Here is a 24,458-nt window from a genome sequence, read left to right as displayed (position 1 = left end):
GACGCACAGGCTCAGTGGCCATGGCTCACAGGCCCAGCCGCTCCGCGGCATGTGGGATCTTCCCGGACCGGGGCACGAACCCGTGTCCCCTGCATCGGCAGGCGGATTCTCAACCACTGCGCCATCAGGGAAGCTCAGGAATGTCACTTTTGAAATTAGTATAAAACATAAATAAATCAAGATAAAACAAAATATAGAAGAAAATATTAAATAACATACATTTATTTAATCTGGAAAAAAGAAAAATAGGAAATGAACTATTGCAATTTTTAAGAACAATGATATCCTCACAGAAGACCTCATTATTACATAGATTTAAAATATGATGGGAAATTTAAAAATAAATAACACTTGTATAAATTATAATTTCCTTAAAAATCTACTAAAACATATGACTGCCTGTAAAAGAGTTCTGAACTTTAAATTCACAACAGTCATTTTGAGTGAATTTATTCCCAATGTCAAAATAGAACATTATGCTCTTTGTTAAAGTTGCCATTTCATGACTGATAGAAGTGAAGAGGAACAGTGGAATACTAGCTGATCTCTAAATAAAAAATTCAGATTTTCGAAATGAGTTAAAAATTAAATTAGAGTCACCTTTCACACAGATCCCAACCTAGCAGGTATATCATGGCAGGTGTCTTTTTATTTTTGTTCTTCGACAACTTTTAAGGAATTGAAACCTACAGTTCCTAAGTTGGATTTAAAACTGTCCTTTATTTGGCAAAAGATTTTACCAGCCCAAATTGTCTTTATTAGAGAAGAAAAAAACAAATGAATAGATTCCTTTATTGGTAATGTCAGTGAGTATCACGCTGCCTAAATCAGTATTTCACTTGGATATTGTGGACAGTTCCTAATAAGACTACTTAATAGAAATTTATTTTCTCTTTGCGGACCTATTAAGCAGTACAAACATATTAACCAGATAAAAGAATTTATCTTAGCTATGATATTTCTGTAATACACTAAACATTTTTTTCTAGACTTTCTTGTACAACAACACAGTAAAAATGGCCAGTATCACAAGCCAATACCTGTCAGATTTCTCTTTTTGTTAGCTTGATTCTTATTAGCAATTTTGAGAAATGATTTTTAGCCTTTTAAAAAAATTTGTGTCTTCTTTACCTTGCATATGTTTTCCCAGTCACTAACCCATTCTTTGATCATTCTTGTGGGGTATCATGGAAGTCAGGTGAAATTCTAGAAACTCAGAAATAAGTCAATGAGTCAGGAGAGGAACTGTTTAGGAATGTAGCACAAGGGCTACTTTTATAAACTTTAAAATCATTATTAAGAAAAATATATAAAATAATTGATTTCACTTTTTATTATCTATTCATTCTCTCAAAATGCAAATAAATATAGATTATTCCGTTAAAAAAACATTTTCCCATCTCTGAGTTTCAAATCCCATTCATTAATAATACTATTCAGTCAAGACTAAAGTAGGGGCTCTGGATTTGTTTCTCAGATCTCAGCTGACCAGGCCTTAACTTAATTAATCCTCATGGTACATGAACTCTTTGATCTTCAGATGTTTAAAGTAGTTAACAGTACTTAAATCTACTTAACAGAGCATAAGTCTCAGATTTCTGTGAAAATTCTGAGAAATAGAATATATTTAATAGAAGGTGTTAGCTTCTTAGTATCTAAAAGGTAAAGAACTTTTTATTATACTTACCTTAGCATACGGAAATATCAGGTTAAGGTAATGAGGTAGAAGTTGGTTAGGTCATCTAAGCCAATATTTTCTGTTTTTCTTAAGAAAACATCAATTCAATCTTGAGTTGACTAGTTTTTCCCGGAAAAAAAACAAAATCCTGCACAAAGCTGTACATGAGAGATGGCAGCCAATTCTGAGGTGCAGTGCAAGCTATTGTTTGATCAACAATCATTTGATTTTGAGATGCAGTTTAAGCAAGTGCAAAAAGCTGGATCCCTCTCAACATGATCCCACTACATGGGCTTGCAAATTGGTTCTTTAAAAAGTTCACCCCTTATTCCTTTTTCCCTCCCTTATGGGAGAAGGCATATAAAGACAGCTTTGAATGGTGGAGGGTTGCTCTGCTGGCTTTATCAAAGCTCTAGAGCTGCAAACCAACGTTGCCATTTTCTACAGTCATGACAATGAAATAACCAAGTCCATCTGCAGAAGACTTTGAGAGGTCACACCAGCTACAAAAGCAAAATTAGAACTCCTGTATTACAAGGGAGAAAATACTTCTGGGTTGGTTTTATTTATATTCTGTTTCATATTATCATTTACACTATACCATCCTTATCTCTATGAGGATTAAGGAGCCTTATTTGTCAAAACTCTTACATAATTGGTTAAGAATTAACATTGTTACTGAAATCATAACCCAAACCTGACAGCTAGAATTCAATGCAACCCAACCACACAAAGCCTCAGGGAGTCTCAGGGTTACTTTTGAAAATCCAAGAATACAACCAAGACTCATCTATATAAGCAAGCTACTGGATTCCTGGACTGTAATATAGCTATAAAAAAGAAAGGAACACAATTTTTGTGCCTGTATTTCTTTTTCTTTCTTATTGTATCAATGAGGACTTTCAATTTAAAAAAAATCATGCTTCTGAAGTTTCTTTCTTAATGTATTAAAATATAGTTTGAAGATATATAATTTATTAAAAAATGTTATCCTTTACAATTAAAACAACACATGGGAGAAGGAATTCTTTTATTATCTTTTAATGCACCAATTCTTAAGAAAGACATGGTTTAACCAAGGATAAAAATTCTTCCTTCTGAGAATTTGAGTAAAACACATTGGCTCCTTCATGGTCCACTTACTAAAGTGATAGTTTGCTCCAAATGTAAATGCTCACAATAGAAAAAAGAAAAAGAAAAGTGCTTTTGGAGCTAGAATAAGTACAATAATCCTTGATATTGTTCATCGTTTCATTTAGAGCAAACAATGTGATATTCTATGTGTTCCGTGAGCTTTGTCATAAAGTGCTACAGTGTACACTCATTATATATATGTACAAGTCCCTTGGAAAAGAGAGCCTAAAAACGAAAAAGCATGATGAGTTTGTTGAATTCCAATATGAAGATGTGTGATAAAAAATACTTTATATGTTAGATTTGATATTGTCTGGTTTTAAATACTGCATTGAGTACATGCAGTCATGCCTTAATAATGCATAACTCTGCAGAGGATATTGCCCCCTGAATCTCTTCTGGTATGGCTGTGAGAGCCCCTTCTTTCTCCACACTGGCAGCTGCTGTCCCAGATCAGCCTGTCAAACCTATCTCTGTAGTTATCACTTTCTGTTCATGCTCTGACTAGCTGGTCTTCTTTTTGTAGGTAACTTTTAATTCAGTACAACTATTGACCTGCTATAGGCAGGCAGAGATAAAATATGTGCTATTCAATGCTGTAGAACAACGGTCCCCAACCTTTTTGGCACCAGGGACCGGTTTCGTGGAAGACAATTTTTCCACGGACAGGGTCGGTGGGGTGGCGGGAAGGATGGTTCAGGCAGTAATGTGAGCGATGGGGAGCGACTAGCCCACTGCTCACCTCCTGCTGTGCGGCCTGGTTCCTAACAGGCCGTGGATCGGTACCAGCCTGTTAGGGGTTGGGGACCCCTGCTGTAGAGTTTATGCCAATTAAAAGCAAATGATGCATTTAAAAAGAACATCTTTTTCCTAGAAAAAGAGCAAGTGCTTCTCCCATTTTAGACACTAATTGTAACAATATTATTGAATTATCTGGATTGTCTTGGCTCCTTGACGGCATCTTTGAACATGAGGTCTAGAGATATTGCATTATTCTATGAAAGTCAAGCTGTTAAAACCAAGTGAGAACTGCCATAGAAAACTGAAACCACGATGTCTTCACATAGTCATAAATTTGGAGTTCCCTTTCATTTGGGAGAATGGCTTTTTTAAAATCAATGAATACTGCAAAATGAATGAAGTATGTTGTAAAAAATGTAATAAAGGTATAAGTGAAACACCACTACTCTTGCATCAGTGACCCACAATAGCCTTTACTAGTTAAGATTCAAACACACCTGAAATATCTGTGGATAGCAGAACTACTCTCTGGATTCAAAAATACCAATAGCTTTGAAGTATATTCTTCATTACATTGTTTTCAAGTAAATAAATATATATAGAGAGAAATTCAAAAATGAAAATAATTTTCTCTTTGAGCTAAAACACCCACACACACATATTGATTAGTTCCAACAATGATTTGAATTAGTCTTACATGACAAAGCACAGGATAAAATAGAAAAAACTTAAGTAAAAGTGAAAAAATAAAAATATCAGGAGCTGAGAAATACATACTACTGTAACTCATAGTTGTTTTAATTTTATAGTTAAGCAATGAAATTTGATCTGACCTTGCATGGCAAGTAAAACACAAAGAAACATCTAAGTTACTACCAGGCGTATGGCATGTTGTTCCAGGAATGTATGAGTTGCATATTAAATTAATATTATACAGAATGTTGCATAATACTTGCTATATTATTAAACAAATGAGAAAAGACAGTGTGCTACTAGGTACTAAGTATGAAAATAAGAGAAAAAATAAGGTCATAGTTTATTACCATAGTATAATATTACCAAATATAAGGAAGCAATCCACAATATAAGTTATTTTTTAAGAAAGCGGAGGCACTAAGTGGGGTTTAGGGTGCAGGAAATCAGAAGAAGCAATGGGTAGGAATATGTGAGGAGTTGGGATGGAGTCAAATTTTACTGCTGAACTATATTTAGGCCATGCCTGAATGTCAGGATGAGCAATCTTCCTCCTAGTTGTGAGTCTCTAAATTACACTGTCAACCTTGGGCTCATTGTATATATATATCTCTATACGGCCTGGAAAAAAAAAGAGTGAATGTATGAACGCCACACACATGACATTACTCGTTACATGTGTTTTTCCTGCAGGGGCAACAAAAGCATATTAATTGGCAACTAGAGTTGTATGCACTACCTTTAGAGAGTTACAAGTAAGACAGATAGTCCATATTTCTAAGAATTTCAAAAGGAACATTTAAATATTTCACATACACAAGGCGTTTGGGGTATCTTTCAAAATTTGGGAGAAGATGTAATCAACAAAGTTGCAGAGTGCACCATCTAGTGGTTCAGTGTAGTACATGACAATATCCTCTAGTGTTAGACTGCACAGTGTTCTTGTTTTGCAATTCTGTTTTATAGTTGTGTTATCCCTTCTCTTTGCTTCAGTTACCACTAACCATTCTATTCCATTATTTTGAAGAGAAATGAATACAATTAGCATAGCTTTTATAATATCCACTGCCATAAATCTGTTCTGTCATTGCTCATCTTAAACTACAGAAACTTTGCATCAGACCCCTGATTCATGCAACAATAATGGCTGTGATATATATCATGGTCAAAGAATGGGTGAATCCTAAATGCAATCATCCATCTTTCCTCACAAAACTGATATTACATTTGGAGCACTATATGGACCTTTGCCCTCCTCATAGTTTCTCAAATCATCAAGTGTGTGACCTACATTGGAAGTTGGTCTGCATAGTCATGTTTGACTGAAATGAGTCTTCTTTGTTTAATCCAGCCCAAAGATGTACTCAAGAGATTCATGATGGCCCCAAGAGCTTTTGCACAATAATACAGCATTATGGATTGTGACTTCCCATGGCCAAGTGGAATCCTTGGAGAGAAGTGTATCTTACTAGCCTGTGTCCATAGAACTTAAAATTGACATAGTTAATTTGTTGACATTGTCTAGTTATTTCTTATTTTACATACATTTTCACACACCAGATGATCCTTTTTGTACTTGTAAGGTTCTCATTCAGCTAATTATTAATCACTAAAGAACAGAAACCACGTATTTAACTGTAGCAGTATATCATTATATCTCTGCACAACTGCAAAGGGCAAATAGAAACATATTAAAGGCCCTGTGGCCTAATACAAACAATAAGCTTCCTAGCACTTGGTTTCCCTAAACCAGAATGGAATTTCCCCAGTTCATCCACCTAGCCTCCCACTGACATTTTTATTGCTGTTATTAGAATTGTTTGAAATAATGGGGAAAAAAAAGGATGAAATTTTCAGGGATGCTCTTTCTTCCAGATGATCTGGAGTTGTTTTTCTTAGACCTTCAGCTATAGAATATCAAACATTACACAGAAGAGTTACAAATTATTTTAAATGAGTGGAATTTTTCCCCACTAGCTTACTTTTTCAGTTAGTAAACAATGAAAAAGCTTATTTCTAATTCTCTTCTGGTACGTCAAAATGGGCACATTTGGGAAAACAAACGGAAAGAATAAAATGCTCTTCTCTACTAAGACAGAATTAATGAAGAGAATCAGAGCCCTCTTTCCATTTCTACTATGGTCGAAGTTACCTATTATACATAGACAAATTCTCTACTAGAAGTGAAGTATTTATTGAAAACTGCCTAAAGCTGCTGTCTTTCTTCTCCATAATCACAGATCTTAGTGAAGAATTGCAGTGATTCTACTGCTTATTCCCTGTTGCCACCTTCTGTATCTCCAAACTATATTCTATAGTTATGGCAGATTGAAAATAAGAAGTCCCTGAAACAGTGACTAATGTACTTCATGGCCTTTCTGCACAGCCATATTCTCTTTTGGTAAGACTAGCAATGGAGAATCAAATTGGAATGTCCCTGCACTGTATGGCTTCTCTGGAATATTTGCTGACAGTGGCAGAACATTTGTCACCAGCTCTGGGAAGTTGTAGAGCAACTTCTTCCTGTTGTCTCTTTGTCACTGAAAAGTATAGGAACAAGTTCCCTGGACACTAACTTGGTTGGTTGCTCTAGCAACGTCCATATTCGCCAAACCAAGATGACTCCTGGACAGAGAAGTGTGCCTGCCTTCCAACATGAGAGATATATAAAAGCCTTATGCATAGACAGAGACGTTTTAGGACAAAATTGAGATATTAAAAACAAAAATAAGACAAAGGAGAGCAACTTGAGTTCCAGGGGACACTGTGAGAGTGCCTGTTCAGACTGTCTTAAGGTTATGTTTTTACCTTCTCTGGCGTCCAAATTACAAGAAATAAAAGAGCTTATATTTTTTATACATAGATATTGCTCTAAAACAATTTTCTTTACGCTTAAAATAGTTTTCAACTATTTTTAGCATAAGTATATTTCAGAATATGACCAAGATTTTTGTCTTACAAAAATGGGATATTCTCACTTTCAGATTATCCAAATTTTCTGTGATTGCCCTCCATTGACTTTAATTACCCAGTGTGATCCACAGGACATTAGTTCAAAGCAATAAAGTCATCAACATTTCTGAGTTTTTCAACTTGAAAATGGTTTTAATACACTTTTATAAGGTATTATAAACTGTGCCTAACTAGGCATTTGTGTTTTTTTAGAAGTCATTTCTTAGGGTGACCAGAAACTATTTTTCAATAAAGTGAGATTGTAAAACAAAATCACATAATTTCATTCACTGACTGTATCAGAGCCTAGGCCGCATAGCAACTGAGGTCATGATCTGAGAAATAAGTACGTTAACTTACAACTTCCTTCTTTATTTATTTATTTATATATTTTTTTTGTGGGACGCGGGCCTCTCACTGCTGTGGCCTCTCCTGTTGCAGAGCACAGGCTCCAGATGCGCAGGCTCAGCGGCCGTGGCTCACGGGCCCAACTGCTCGGTGGTATGTGGGATCTTCCCGGACCGGGGCACAAACCCGTGTCCCCTGCATCTGCAGGCAGACTCTCAACCACTGCGCCACCAGGGAAGCCCTTCCTTCTTTTTTTATTTCAATTTATCCAGAATAAATATTAAAATCTGATTTTATACTTGTCAGTGGCCTGAATGGCTAATGACTTAATTATAAAATTGGAAAAACTATGATATAATTATACCCAGAAAAAACTTATGTCAACCCGGCCACTCCTCTGATATAAGCTAACAATTTATTTCAGGTGCTGTCATGAAAGTTTCAAGTCTAGAGTTTTTCTCCTCTCTCGGCTGTTAATGCATCCTGACATTATTAATGGCTACCTTATGGAATTACACAGTAAGCTGAAAGCACAACTCTCTAGGTGTTAGCATTTATATTTCAGAATCACTTAGCAGGGAAGAAAACATATTTAAACTCTTCTGTGCCAAGCATTCCTACCACTTGGTTATCTTTGGGAATTGTCTGCGAAGAAAAATGAGGCCTTGGCAAAACGAGGGGAAGCCTGATGGCTACCGCATGTTGTCCTTATGATCTGATTGCTTCCCCCACAGATGGCATTTTTGTTTCCCCTACTATGACTTTACTCACGCCGTTGGTAATTTCCCCACTTTACAGCTCACTAGAATATTCTTTTTCTTTTTCTTCTATCCAAATCATACTCATCTCGGAAGGCCAGCTCCAATCTCATCTTTTCTAAGAAGCTTTACTGGGTAGTACAGCATATATCAGTCCCACTAGTTTGTAGCTCCTACAGAATCGAAATTCTGCAGTGCACAATTTTAGCACTTAATTAAAGCAGATTTGTGATTTTTTTTTCCTTTTTTTAATTGGAGTAAAATTGCTTTACAATGTTGTGTTAGTTTCTGCTGTACAATGAAGTGAATCAGCTATATGTCTGAATATATCCCTTCCCTCTCGGACCTCCCTCCCACACACCCCCATCCCACCCATTTAGGTCGTCACAGAGCACTGAGCTGAGCTCCCTGCACTCTCTTTCTCTTTTCTTCTCTCTCCATCCACTCTGTGAAATGAATATTTGGCCATGCTACCTGTATGTGCCCCACGAGTTTCTCAAACCACACACATGATGTTACTCTGAGCCTCTACACAAGGCATTAACGCCAGCCAGCCCTATTGAATTCGGCTACCTGGGGGCAGGGGGGTGGCTGGGGCAATAAATTCAACATCTTATTTCCTTCATCATCTCACCACATTTCATTCCCTTCACAGTCACTTGCCCCAAATAAATAAAGATCTTGCACCAAAAAAAAAAAAGTTTTGTTGAAACCCTTGGGGGAGTTTCAGTTTTTTGAGCACAAGTCACCTCCTTGCATGGCCCTGCAATAAACCTTTCTCTGCTCCAAACTCCGGCATTTCAGTTTATTTGGCCTCACTGCAATGGGCACACAAACTTGCTCGGTAACATCCCCATCCAAGGCATAGGTTTGGAAGAAAGAAGTGGTCTTTGAATATCTGTATATCCTTTAGCCTGTACAATGCACACTTGAAAATCTGATGAATCACTTTGGGCAAGATCTCTGTAAGGATTGACAAAGTCTCAAGTAGTGAAGGTGTTAAGCACCACTTTTCAGTGGGACAATAAAAGGGCTATTACTAGTCCTTGAAGATAAATAGAGCAAGTGGCCCAGATAATATTCCTTTTTAGATGTTAAAAAATTTAAAAAAAAAGATTCAAGAAATAGTAACAGCTGCTGTTTTATTTATTTATTTATTTATATTTTTGGCTGCGTTGGGTCTGTTGCTGCGTGCAGGCTTTCTCTAGTTGCAGCGAGTGGGGGCTACTCTTCATTGCGTTGCGTGGGCTTCTCATTGTGGTGGCTTCTCTTGTTGTGGAGCACGGACTCTAGGCACACGGGCTTCAGTAGTTGTGGCACACAGGCTCAGTAGTGAGCTCTAGAACTCAGGCTTGGTAGTTGTGGCACAGGGGCTTTGTTGCTCTGTGGCATGTGGGATCTTCCCAGACCAGGGCTCAAACCTGTGTCCCCTGCGTTGGCAGGCGGATTCTTAACCACTGTGCCACCAGGGAAGTCCCAACAGATGCTGTTTTAGAGCTTTGACTATCACTGGCCCAATTGTTTTATATGCATTGTTGAATTTGATCCTTCCAACAGCCCTATGCAGCAGGTATGCTATTATCATCTCCATTTTACTGATGAGAAAACCGAGACTTAGAGAAATTAACTAGTTTGTCCATTGCTGTGTAACTAGCAAAGACGGAATTAAGATTCAAACCTCAGTGTGCCTGTTTACAAAGCCCATGTTTTTTAAGCATGAAATATGTTTTACGTCTCCCCAAAGTGAAACTGAATTCAGTGGAGAGGGAGTAAATGCAGAATTCCTGCTTTCAAATTTGAATATAAATAGAATCACGGGGGCTGACCTTAGAGATACCCTGCAGTCTCCCTGCCTGGATCATTTTCTTTTGGCAGTTTCAAAGCAGCCTCTGAATCTCCCATTTGAGTGTGACTTAAACCATTACCTTCTCATTTTGACATGTTTAGTAAGGGAGGAAAGAGAAACCAATGGAAGTCCTTTCTGCTAAATCCTTGTTTCATACTTAACCTTCAAAGTTACTTGATCTAGGACTTAGTATGCACAAGTTAGCTGACTGTATGTACCAAGGCTGGTGAATTGAAGCCCCAAAATAAAAAGCAGGTCCTCAAATTTCTTAGGCATCATTTAAGATATCAAATGATTGAATAGCAGCACCAGTTATGGGTGTTTCCAGCATTGGTCTAGATATAAAAGGTTTGAATTCGTCTACTGCTATTACTTTTATATTCTTGCTTGAAGTTCTGTGACTCTAGCAGAAAAGTGCAAGTTTACTCTTTTTATCTATTAAATAGCTTGATCTCAATAAAAATAAAGGTAGGAGAGATCCACTAAAAGAAAAGTCAATTCTTAGTCCCTCCCATTGGGACAACATAAATTACTTCTTCAGTTACTGTTGTCTTCTGAATGTATCATTATTTAGTCTATCACTGAGCCCTGTTGCTACATATCTGGTAGCCTCTCCTTTAAAAAACAGTTCAACCTCAAGATTTTTAGATTAAGTACAGATTATTTAAATTCTCTTTGCACAAATCAAATTGTAGTATCTCTACAGTAAATTTCTTTAAATCCAATACATATTCACTTAACAAACTTCTTTTCCCCCTTCTATAGCATGAATCACAGGAATTTAACAATATGTAAAAGGAGTACCAGAGGTAACAAAACATGTTTGCTGCCTATTATATGCCCCTATATTATTATAAGACTAGTACCAATAGATAGTAACAGTAAATCAAATAAATAATGAGCATTTCATTTTCTTATATATTGCCTGAACCCCAAAATTTAAACACCCATTTTCTCTGTCTTGCCAGGATTTTAAGTATTTTCTAAGTATCTGTTAGGGAACATGAAAAACATCTTTCACTTCCTTGAGGTCAGTAGATCATTCAGTTAATCAATATACATTTATTGCTTGAGTTTTACAGGGTAATGGAAAACAATATATTAGATTTTTTAACACAAGCTTCAATGTCCAACTAGCTAGCAGACACCAGAAAATAAAAATCTAGATCACCATGTTTTGGCTGTAGGTTGGTAAGGCTACATTCTCTTAAACACTGAGAACATCAAAATGGGAAGGTAAATAAATTGATAATTTTTCAGTAGCAGGTATAACATAGCTTTTTATGTCTCTTTTCAGTCAATTTCTATTTTATTTTATTATGGCATAATTTTTACTGTCTTGTAATAACTGCTTATTTACATGATTCACTTTCAAGGACACAATCTTTTTTATAAAGTATATACATCTATTTTTCTTTCTTTGATAGAGCAATGTTCTCCATGTTCATTGTTATAGGAATAAGCTTGTTTCATTGTCTGATTGTAATGATTAGCAGAATCTTTCTATAGGCTGTTACTGTATCTTAATAGTGTCTACACTACAGCATCTATGAAAGTAGAAAAGTAAATGTGAAGCTGTGATGGTCTGAATCATTAACCACCCCCTCCCCACTAACACATTAGTTTCTCTCCCCAAGGAGTACAGAAACTCAGAAATACAACAATTTGAATTATAGATTTGATTTTTAAAGGTCCACGGTAATATTATTTAAGTTTAGGTGCCATTTCATCTTAAAAATACAGTGTGCAACCTTCAAGTCATGTTCAGAAGGATATAAAACAGACTAAACAATCACAAGGGGATTTTATTTCAATGAACAAAAGACACAGGTTCATTTATTAAAAATTAAAAAATAAAATAATATATGCCAGGAAGCCCAACAGCATTAGGATTATTAGGCATAACCAGAAGCATTGTCACATTACCTTAGAGAATATATTTCTGAACAGAAAATAAACTTGAGTGAATACAAATGACTGTAATTTATTGAAATTTGCATCAAGTTTATAGATCTTGACATACTAAGTAATGCCGGGGGGGGGGGAAATAGAAAGAGGAGCTAAAACTAGCATATTTCATAGGATCAATGCAGGGATCAGGTGTTACATTTGGCAATGAAATAAAAGAAGCAGAGGAAAGCTGGGGAAAAGCCAAGGAGTAAAATTTAAATGCAGAAGTTCTAAGTGCACTCCTTGGAGGGAAGTTGATGTTATATGTGGGTCAGTGTGTATGAGAGAAAAGAAAATAATACATACAGTCACTTGCAAACTTGCTGATGCTCAGAATGTATATTTTATTCACTATTAAAACTGAATGTGCTCTTAAATTATATTTACAGTATAGATTGGGGGCATTTCCTGTCTGCTTCAAAAATTTCTTCTAAGGATTAAAATTTTTAAATACAGACCACTTGAGAGCTCACCTGTTTTGGCCTCTTCACCTCTTTAAGTTTTTTATGTGCTTCCATGATAAAAGCTCAGAATCGAAATATTATAAATGATACAAGGGTGTGTGTGTGCTTAATATTCCCAAAAGGTTATTTGGAGTTCTTCTGCATTTGGGTTTCAACTAACCTTTCAGTTCCTGACAATCAAAAATGACTTTTGATCTTTAATCCGTTTCCCTCATGTACTCTTTCCCCCAAATGGAAGTTCTCAAGGTAATCCAGTTCAACCTAAAATTGATCCAATTCAAATTAAATTTTTTTCTGTTGATATTGAGGCAACTCTGTTAATCAGGGCATGCTATCTTCAGGAAGAGAAAAATATTGTAGAAAGAAACTATTATGTAAAACAGGAGATCTGGTTTCCAACTCTACCACTTACTACCTATGTGAGGTTGTGATATAATAACTATTACTGCTGATGAGGGTCTGCTGAATACAAATCACTGTGCTTTTTTAAAAAAAAAATTAACAAATGTGTTATTGGTTCCTAATCCTACTCGTATTATCCTACTCTTTGGATTCCAGCTCCAACCAGAAATCTTTCCTGATTTCCACTCCCAGTCAAATGCAAACATTTTTCCATGATCATAGTATTGTTACTTATTCAAGTATTTAGCACCTATTTATTTCTATTTTATTTTATAATTAGTGGTTAGCACATTTTTTCTTACTAGGCTGTAGGCTATTTGAAGACAGGGCCTGCATTTTTTTTCTTTTTTCTTTTTCATGGTTTTATTTCCAGTATTTGCCCCAGGACTTAGCAAAAAATAAATACTCAATAAATGTTTTTTTGAATTATTGTGTTAAGTGACAGTAAAGCAAGAAATAAATAGTATGAACGGCTTACTTTGGAAAATATTAGACCAAGCAGAGAGAGTGGGACATATGGCACAAATAATTTATTTACCTTCATTTAGAGCAAAATGCATTTTGTACGGGTGTAAATTATATTGCCTCAGAAGAGCTAACTCTCAAAGACGTTTTCATTAGAATATTAAAAGAAAAACTTTGCATTTGACATGTTGTAAAACTCCCTTTCAAACTAACAACAGAGCTTTAAAAGTCGTTGTAATAGAAAAAATATCAACAGAAGCCCAATATGTTTCTATGTTACATATTAACAACAATGCCAAACTCTCAGAGGTGATGCAACGGAGAAGAGGAAGAGCAATTGTGTTGGTGGAGAACACACACAGAATTCTCAGAGCACACTTGAGTAGCCAAGACATAACCATTTTAGACAGAGCAAAGGTAAATGATGCCTAGGGAGTGTGTTCTGTGATTAAGTACCACTTTTAAGTGGTTGCTGGAGTTGCTGTTCATTTAATTATTTTCTTGTATAAGTACATGCATTAAACGCTTCCAAGGATCAAAAAAGTCTGCAATATTTTTATCCTCCTTTTCCCATAAACATTCTCTACTACCATCTCCTTAGGGCATCAGGGAGAAGGCATGCTATGCTGGTCAAGTAACCCCAGTGTTGCCTTCAAGTATCATACGCTGAAATAAGCATGACTGCCTCAAAGAGTCAGCACAGACATGCGACTGAATATTCATCTTGCCTTAACTCATACCTCGATTAGATACTTCTTCATGTTGTCCTATGGTCAATAGGGGAGGGAGGTTAGGGGCTGGGATGCAGAGGTGTTGCCATTCTTATTCCTTGCATCAGAACACTTGAGACACTCCCTTACAACCAATTTTTTCTACACATGAAGGACACCTTAAACTTACACAAAGTTACATGTTGGTTATATCTCAATAAAACTGAAAAACAATGGCCCAAGAGGTCCTCACAGTTATCTCTCATGGTCTAAATAACATGTGCATTAAAGAGGCAAGGCAGATCACTAAGTCCTCTCTTTGTGTACCTTCAGTACTTATGCCTAGCAAGCAGCTTCCTGTTATTGTAAATACACAGAACGTAAAAGTAGCTCACGTATGAACAGATGCTTTAGAAATAATCCACCCTCAAAATTATGTTATGGAGTATTTTAAGAGATCAGTTGATAGTATTGAGCAAATTACTTATAGTTGATTTTTCAAATGTAGCTTTAATTAGGATGTCAGTTATTGAGGTCTCCAAGCGGCAGAGTTCATTTGATCATGATTCAGATTTAGCCTCATGTACCAAGAACACTGATGGAATTCTGAAGAGCAGCAGTGATGATGGATGGAAAGTGAAACTGTCAGCTTTGCTTCTTGGGTCTCTTGTGTCTTACCATTTGACCCCTTGACAAAGAAGGGCAGAGTTTAATGCATTAGTTGTTTTAGAGGCTAAGTAATCTTCCTCTTTAGAGACTTTAAAACAAAAATGGAAACCTCACTATGAGATGACACAGGTTGAAAGAGAGAGCAGCATGGACTTTTTGAGAATAATTGGATAAAAAAAATAAACAAAGCTGCATTACATTATAAAACACTGATTTGTGGCCTGTTGTTCAATAGGTGAAACACATATATACATACATACATATATATAAGATTAAATATATATTAATATATAATTTAATTAACATTGATTGAATATTTACTGTGTGCCAGATATTGTACTAAGTACTTTATACAGGTTATGTATATAATCTACATCAATTCCTGATAAAAGTGATGTATTAGTGTTGTCATGACAAATGATGAAAATAAAACTCTGAGCTATTAGTTTGGCAAAGATTACATAACCAGTCAGTGGCAATGCTGGTATTTAAACCCAGACTTGATTTCAAAGTGCAAATTCTTATCCAACATGATATATTGCCTCTTCAAAAAAAGTGTAGGTGAATACCAGTGCTTAGGGGAGAGAAGAATGTTTTGCCTCGCACCAGAGAACTCTTACTGAATTTCAAGATACTATACTAGGTATGGAGTCATGAGTTGAAAACCATCCCTACTCTCAAAGAACTAACATTTAAATGGGAGAATAAGACATGGGCACAAATATTTGAAATGTAAGTCTGTGTGCGATAAGAAGCCTTGAGAGGTACATACACAGTGCTATGGGAGCTCAGAGAAGGAAGAGCTAATAGCCAGTTGGGTGGATTGAAAAGTATTTCACGTGGTACTATGCGAATGGTTAAGCACAGGAGGAGATAAGGGAGAAGCATTGTTTGGAAGGGGAAAAATAGATACAAATAAATAGGTAGGGAAGAATAAGAAAACTGAAGGAAGAGTAAAGAGTATAGTTTGATTGGAACTTAAGGTAGGTATTGCCTTCCAATCAGTATTGGAATTTAGGATGAAAAATATTGTAGGTCTTCGAGAATAGACAGATAGGAGAAATCTAGGAGAGGGGAGAGGAGATGATGTGTAGTTCAGGTGATGTGTTTTTGTAGCCTTATCGTAAAGAATATGTAGATGAAATATATTTGGAAACTCACTGATGAATTCTTTCTAAGGTAACTCAAATCTGATCAAAGATCTTTGGTAGGAACCTGGTGAGAGTTTCAATATGAGTACAAAGTCTTCTGTTGCCCTACTCATTTTTCAATAACTTTAGTTAACAAAAAAGAGCTCTATATCATAGAGAAGGGCTGACAACTGCAGAGGGATCAGGATGCTGTACAATGTATGCTAATAGGAATTAGCAGCAGGAAATAGCAGCAGGGGAGAAGGACTATCAACTGGAAAGTCAAAGAAAACAGAAAACAAACAAAACAAAAAGGAAAATCTTTAGTGTCAAAGGCATGCAAACTTCTAAATTGCTCTAGCATTGTTTCCCTGACATTCATTCAGGCACTAATGTTAAATGGAGCAATTTGACATTGTTGCATTTGAGACAGAATGAATTCTACACAAACAAGGCCTGGGATGACAGATTTACTATTCAGATTTTTATCTGCCAAAATCGTGAGGTGAAATATTTCCACATCACATTAAGGAGCTCCCTGCCATTATATATTCCTTAAAAAAATTTATATATATATATATATATATATATATATATGTAATGAGGGTAATGGTTTACACCACATTTATGCTGGAAATCAACAATTGGTCTAATGATTAGATCATAGAATAGACCTATGGATGAGATTTTGATAAAGTTTACTTTTGTTTTTACTAATTTTTAACTTAGCTCTAGATTATATCAGCAGGTGTATCAAAGTAACTTAGGGACCTTATGCACTTGTTACTATGAATCCGAGCAAACTCAGCAGTGTTTCTTCCAAGAGAATTTCTTTACTTTAATTTGCTTATAATAGTTTTAGATTAGCCAAAAGGAAGTATTTTAAGCATATAATTTCATGCTGATCTGAGAAACTGATATATAAACTTGAATCAACTGGAATTTTTTTTCCTTCAGGTTATCTCCTATCAAAATGAAGAGACAGGGACATATGATGTCTCTGGCAATTACCTACTTTTCCTTTATATATACTTCTGAAGGTTGTCAGCCCACTGAACTGTAGGAGGTGAATGCCAACTCTACCTTCGGCTTGAAATGATCTGCACCATATCTGGGAGTATTTTAAGATGCCCAGTCATCTCACTTACCTAAGTGCAGAGTGTGGTGTGCTAGGGTAGGCCATGGAAACCTGAATGTCCATGTTTGTTAATGACAGTTTCACTAGCCCAGCTCATGTGCCTGGAATTTTCCCCAACTTCTTGTTTTAATTCCCAATTTTTAGAAGGGATTGGAAAAAAATAAAAAGAATTGGATATCTGCGTATTGAACATCTATTGGGTGCTTGCCTTAGAATATATTGTGTTAACCCTCATAGAAGTTCTATAAGAATGATATAAATATCTTCATATTACAGATGTGGAAACAAATTCAAAGACTTTATCACTGGCCCCAGGCTTCACACATAGTTAATGGGAGAGCCATTGGCTGGAGTCTGACTACAAAGAGAACCCAATAATATGGTTGCCTGACCATGATTATCAGCACTGTTTAAATATCTTTTCTACAGAACCCCTCCCACTAGTTCAGGACCTTTGGTTTCTGAAAGTTAATCCAAATTCATCATATTTCCCCTTGGGAATTCTAATTTGCTTGCTGATAGTTCTCCTGTGAGGATCATACCCTTAACCTGAACAGTGCCCCCAACTCTAGCCCTACCTAATTTGATGTTTATTCCTCCCTCATGTGGCTTACTTTTAATTCCCAACATGCTTTATTTGTGAGCCCACATGATAGATAAACCAAGTGATAAGCTTTTAGCACTTTGATTTCAGTGTCATCAAAAAGGTTTCATCTGTGATTACAAATACAATTTATTTTGCTTGGGTGCTAGGCATTGCTAGAGGACTCATGTGCAGGCTGACAATTCATAATCCAGATTCCATGTAAAGAAATGATAAAATATCACTTTAAAAGTAAAAGTAGGTTCATCCTTGATTTCTTCCTTATGTTTTGAAAATTGAGACCTTTTTTTTATTCCTATGAATTACTATTGTACCTAATGATATTTAAGGTATATATTTATTTTCTACTTTAAAGCTTAATAACCAGTGGATATTAAACATCATAGTTAGCAATTTCTTTTCAAAACTGGTTTCAAAACTGGTTGCCAATATTTTGTAGTCTAAGAGCTCCAGAAGAATGGTCGCCATCTGTTGCAGTGTGTATTCATCTGCTGTGGGTGCTCACAAGCCTTTTATCTGTGAACATGGCACAAATCTGCTATGCTGCTGAGATTCACAAATAAGCCATGGAATCAGTGGGATGTCAGGTCACATGTGGGATGCATGTTCACTGAAGAGACATTCTCTATGAATATAATAAGAATGGGAGGTAGTGTGCAGTTGGGGAAGAATCATGGACTTTAGAATCAGAACATTAGAGTTTGAATCCCCCTAACACTCGCTAGCTGTGCAAACTTAGGTGCGTTATTCAACCTCTCTGAGTCCCAGTTTCCTCAACTAAGAAAAGCAGATATTATAGCTACACCTCAACAAAACTGCTGTAGGGACTGAAGAAAAGGAAATAATTACTGTGGAGCACCTAGCATGATGCTTTTAGTAGTCACTTAAAAATAAAAGTCATTAATGACTAAAAGTAAAGTACTCACACCACTAAAGGTCAAGGACAAAGGCTAAATCTTAGGAGTCTGGTTGGAGAACAATGTTGAGTATTTTCCATATGTCTGAAAATAAAACATTATATATAGTGTCACATCAAGGCATGTTGATTTCTTTTTTTAATGAGGTTTCCTATTGTGTCAAGACTTACCTCTAAAGTTGGCTTGGCATTTTAAGGCCTTCCACAAAATAATCCTAGAAGATGAAAATAACTCTTAAAAGTTCCCAGATTAAGCTTTGGAAAAATTCTGATCTCAGATTCTTGCATTATCATTAGCTTACATTCCCATAGAACATATACTTTTCTCTACAACATGAAGAAATCATAACAAGAAAAAAAACACATCCTGAATTTCCAGCCAAAAGATAAGTGCTTTGATCTTTGAGGAAAACATGAATTATGAAGTATGTAGTTCAAAAATTTTTTTTTAAAATAAGTGTATATCTTAAAAGCATTATCAAAAATATCATCTGATGTGAAACCGAGGCTGGCAACTAAAGGAAGTTAATGGTATGTGCACCTTGGAAAATGTTTTGTGGTTTCATGACCCCAATGAATTTTTTTCAAGATACTTTTGCTGCTAATGAAGAAACATTACAAGTGGCCCCATTGAGTAGACACATATTGAAATCAAAACAAAATGCTGCCTAAGTGTAGTCTAATATTTCATGATTTAATTATGCACAGTCTAGGAAGGCAGTTTTCTTGAATTACCTATTTTTTTTCCTTGCAAGAGAAGCAAAGACACTAGTGTTGACCCTTAACCTGAACATCTAAACTTTCCTTTGGAGTTCTATTTCAAAACAAAAAACCAATAATGCCGTGTGACTTATTCTATCAGTAGTTGTAGGCCATTTAGAATATGAAAGAACTGTAAGAGCTGGTTTTACTTTATGAAAACTGATTTGCCAAAGCCCTGTGGATTTCCTAACCATGCTGTAGTCAAATATAAGATTAGTGTAGCAATTCCTTCATCAAATGACTTTACTGTTACCATATCGAATTAGTGATCCTGTTAGCCACTATTCCAAGATTACAAGGTAATTCTTTAAAACCATTGGAATTCTCACGCATTCTATTACTGTTAATTAGCCTTTCTCATCCTGCAGAAAGATTTTCATTAAGGATTATCATTGTAGATTTAATATGTCTAAAAATTGCATTTTTCTGATTATTTTAAAACCTCATATTCTTTATGATCCATACGTTCTTTTATTGTTCTTTTATTTTCATTCCAGCATCATAACGAGGTCATCTTCCTGTATCATATGCAAATACAAGCAGGTGTTCTAGCTGAATAGAAAATTATGTTAGTTTAACACTAGAAAGAGACTCCTTTTAAAATATATCTTGGGGACCACCTTCCATTATTGCTGTTCATTCGTGGTGAGAAATTATTAAGCAGTTGTTACAAAGATGAGCTTTAGAGCCAGACCCAGGGAGTCTGCATCCTGTCTTTGGTACTTGCCATCATCTCTTGGTGCCCCAACTTCCTCATCTACGAAATAGGGTTAATGATAAGAATAATAGGTTTAATAATAGTTATAAGTTTGTAATGATAATTCAATGAGTTAATGTTTTAATTGCTTAAAAGACCACCTGATATGTAGTAAGTTTATGTAGGTTTTGTTAAATAAAAGAAATAAATTCTATTGCCACATATGACTTCTGTCATCTTTCCAAAGTAAAAATTTGCTCTACTTTTCTTATTTATCTCGTATCACTTCACAGTGTTTGCACAATTTCATTTACTTTCTGTGCCAGAGGTGAACTGTGTTCTTTGTAGGAGACATAAGTCACTAGCTGTGGGTGTTAAGGTTTGGGGAGTTAATGTCAAGCAGTGGGTCCATTCCCCACTCATATATTCTATAGCAGTTGCCTGATACTACTGTTCTAAGCTATTTATTTCTCAATGAATATAAGTCGTGATCACAATACATCTGGATTTAATGAAGTACAGTGGCAGCCAAGTTAATGTCTATATTCATAATCAGACTGTCCTCGGAATTATTTTACAAACAAGGCCATTGTAATTGAAAGTCATAGAAAGCCACAGAAAGACTCCCCCCAGATATACTAGTTTTATTTTGTTTCAAGTTTTTGACAGAATGTTATTCAGTTTTAGACTTGCTAGCACACAGAGCATTGTAATTACTAAAAATCAGAGGCAGGGAAGGTGACTGAGGGCGGAGAATTTAATATGCAAGGGGAAAAGATCAAGTTATTATAGAATGCTGCATTACCAAAAAATAAGAATTCCACATGAACTGGCATATGTAAACAGCATGTGAAAAGCTGGTCAACGGCCATTTCCGAGTAGCTCTCTATTTCCCCTAGTACTACACAGATGCTAGGAGGTTAGCTACAGTGAAAGTTTTTGACCCCATTGTTGTCCACTGCACATTGAAAAGCTGCTATGCGTGATTTGATTCCTTTTCCAATGTTATTTAAAAATCACGTTAATTCTTAAAAATCTAACTTGGAACTTCAAGAGATGCACCCTAGTTGTACACATATTTTCTAAAGATTCTAAGAAAAGTGCTAAAGGAAATGGACTTACAAAGATATTTCTTGTAAGAAAATGGACACTTTCATTTTGATTTTCTTTGGTCAAAGAATAAGTTGACCTATTTCATGGTTCACAAGTTAATTTAATTAGTTGAACAGTTGGCTTTTACAGCTAAGAACCATTCTGCTTTATGGGACTCCATTGTAGTATTTGCTCATTTAAAAGAAATAAACCCTCCAAGTCACCATCTGTATCATGACTTTAATTGTCATCTGAATGGTAGAGGGAAGCATTATCAAAGAGTTTAAAGATTTCAGTGGAGGAATTGAAATAATTTAATTTTCAGGTTACACTCTAGTTTCAGTAGTTTCTATTTTTAGATTGTTGCTTTTGAAATCCCACAAATGAGTATTGAATATCTTGTTAAATAAAAGGAACCATAAAAGCTTATTCATAAAACATATATTTTCTTTAAACTTTTTGGAGGCAAGCACAATGTTTACCAAGAACAAGGTTGGAAAGTCCCTATCTGTATCATATTCATGGTAATTCTATGCAGTGCAATCCACCACTCTATGACACATCTTAAATTTCAACTGAAGTCTCAGGCAGTAAGGACAATCAAGACTCTCAGATACCTAAAAGATTTACCTAATAAAAGAACCTCAAGCAAAATGAACCCACTACAGGGAGATCAGTTTAGTGCTTTGTGACAACCTAGAGGGGTGGGGCAGGGAGGGTGGGAGGGAGACGCAAGATGGAGGGGATATGGGGATATATGTATACATATAGCTGATTCACTTTGTTATACAGCAGAAACTAACACAACATTGTAAAGCAATTATACTCCAATAAAAATGTTAAACAAAAAGAAATAATTGGTCTCCAACAAGATTTTAGGTTCGTAAACAAACAAGAGAATCAGTAATCGGCAAGAAATTAGTAGAATTACTTATATTGCACTCCTTTTAGTAGAATACAATCAGGAGTAACTGACTAGGTAAAAAATATTGCTCATAGAGCAATTTCTTATTCATAGAGGAAGAGTGTTACATAACAATGTCTAATTTCATCTGTCATCTAGCTATTTATCCTAGTCCTACCTCTTGTCACATTAGTAGTTCAAATCTTTGGACCTTAAAGTACACATTTTAAAATTGTGTACTTTTCCTCAAAACAGCTATTCTGAAGACTGCATAGCCTCTTAATCAAGGATGTAGGTGTGGATTCTATCATTGTGTATTCTACATCCTCACCAATTTTCTTGAGACTGAATCAGAGGTGCAAGACCAGAAAGTCAGTTTGAAATTTGGCAAAACTTCATGAATTCAGACTTGAGTAATTTAAAGCTAGTAACAATTTGGACAGCTCCTGGGTTGCAATGAACATTTATTTAATTAACAATTTCTTCCCACAGGGCATGTATTAATTCTGTAACTCTTCCTAAAGAGCATACATTAACACTGTAAAATATTGTAGGATGTTATTGTTATAGAACACATGACTTCCATGAATTTCAGAAGCACTCATCAAATATAAATGATAAGCATTGTGATTCTCTTCTCACTCCATTTGGGTTGTTTTTCTAATACTCTATATATACATTTATGTATCTACGTTTTTAAAATTTATATCCTTTGTAACAAATAAATGACATTTGAAAATAATTGGATAGAGGATAATTTACAGTTATTAATTTGGCACCCAAGGGGTCAAATTCAGGACCTCTACATTATGGACAATAGTAAGTAAACCAGCCACAGAATAATAAATGGCCAACAAATGTTTAGACTGGTGTCCTCACTTCATTTTTAAATTCCCCTTATGGCCTCTATAAAGAAAACAAATTTGACTGGATTTCTTAGTCACATTTTGAGCTGTCCTGATTGAAATGAGTAAAAATGGATTCTTTAAAAATACCTTATAACATAATTTCCTTTAAAATTCAAACTGGTTTCTTTCAGGGAGGTCTTACTAAAATTTGCCAAATTAGCAAAAAATCAAATTGTCCTATATTATGCTAAACCTTAAATTTAAGTCATATTGTAAAAAAGCAGTTCTCAATTTTTTTTTTCACTCCATGACCTCATGACTAGACAAACATCAGTAGAATAGACAACCATTTAGAAGATGCTTTTTGAGAAATACTTTTACCTTATGCAACAAATAAACTACCTCCAATATTATTATCAATCTATACTAGGAAGAAATATGCATATACTGTCATATTTTCACACTAGAGTCCAGACTAAAATCACCTAAAGAAACTTCATGGAATACATATTGAGAAATACATCTTAAGAAAGGTTTTTAACTCTTCCAAAATATAGCAGAGGGAGGAAGACTCCCAAACTCATTCTACGAGGCCACCATCACCCTGATACCTAAACCAGATAACAGAGGGAGGGACACTCCCAAACTCATTCTATGAGGCCACCATCACCCTGATACCAAAACCAGACAAAGACATCACAAAGATAGAAAACTACAGGCCAATATCACTGATGAACATAGATGCAAAAATCCTCAACAAAATACTAGCAAACAGAATCCAACAGCACATTAAAAGGATCATACACCATGATCAAGTGGGGTTTATTCCAGGAATGCAAGGATTCTTCAATATATGCAAATCAATCAACGTGATACACCATATCAACAAACTGAAGGAGAAAAACCATATGATCATCTCAATAGATGCAGAGAAAGCTTTTGACAAAATTCAACACCCATTTATGATAAAAACCCTGCAGAAAGTAGGCATAGAGGGAACTTTCCTCAACATAATAAAGGCCATATATGACAAACCCACAGCCAGCATTGTTCTCAATGGTGAAAAACTGAAACCATTTCCACTAAGATCAGGAACAAGACAAGGTTGCCCACTCTCACCACTCTTATTCAACATAGTTTTGGAAGCTCTAGCCACAGCAATCAGAGAAGAAAAATAAATAAAAAGAATCCAAATCAGAAAAGAAGAAGTAAAGCTGTCACTGTTTGCAGAAGACTTGATACTCTACATAGAGAATCCTAAGGATGCTACTAGAGCTAATCAATGAATGTGGTAAAGTAGCAGGACACAAAGTTAAAGCACAGAAATCTCTGGCATACCTATACACTAATGATGAAAAATCTGAAAGTGAAATTAAGAAAACACTCCCATTTACCATTGCAACAAAAAAGAATAAAATATCTAGGAATAAACCTATGTAAGGAGACAAAAGACCTGTATGCATAAAATTATAAGACACTGATGAAAGAAATTAAAGATGATACAGATAGGTGGAGAAATATACCATGTTCTTGGATTGGAAGAATCAACATTGTGTA

General features: G+C 35.5%; 1 protein-coding gene across 6 annotated transcripts in view; it reads right to left on the bottom strand.

The window, feature by feature from the left end:
* Positions 1-24,458, bottom strand: part of PCDH11X (protocadherin 11 X-linked) — a 728,057-nt gene that overhangs the window by 350,887 nt on the left and 352,712 nt on the right. Inside the window, exon 4 of one of the 6 annotated variants that reach the window (XM_055081827.1) lies at positions 17,024-17,029. The exons of the other annotated variants lie outside the window; for them this stretch is intronic. Coding sequence (XP_054937802.1) covers positions 17,024-17,029 — 6 coding nt within the window. The remainder of the gene's footprint in view (positions 1-17,023; positions 17,030-24,458) is intronic. 6 annotated transcript variants of the gene reach the window in all.

Source organism: Physeter macrocephalus, chromosome 21 (genome assembly GCF_002837175.3).
Source record: "Physeter macrocephalus isolate SW-GA chromosome 21, ASM283717v5, whole genome shotgun sequence".
Lineage (NCBI taxonomy): Eukaryota > Metazoa > Chordata > Mammalia > Artiodactyla > Physeteridae > Physeter > Physeter macrocephalus.
This window is presented reverse-complemented; position numbering and strand designations above follow the sequence as displayed.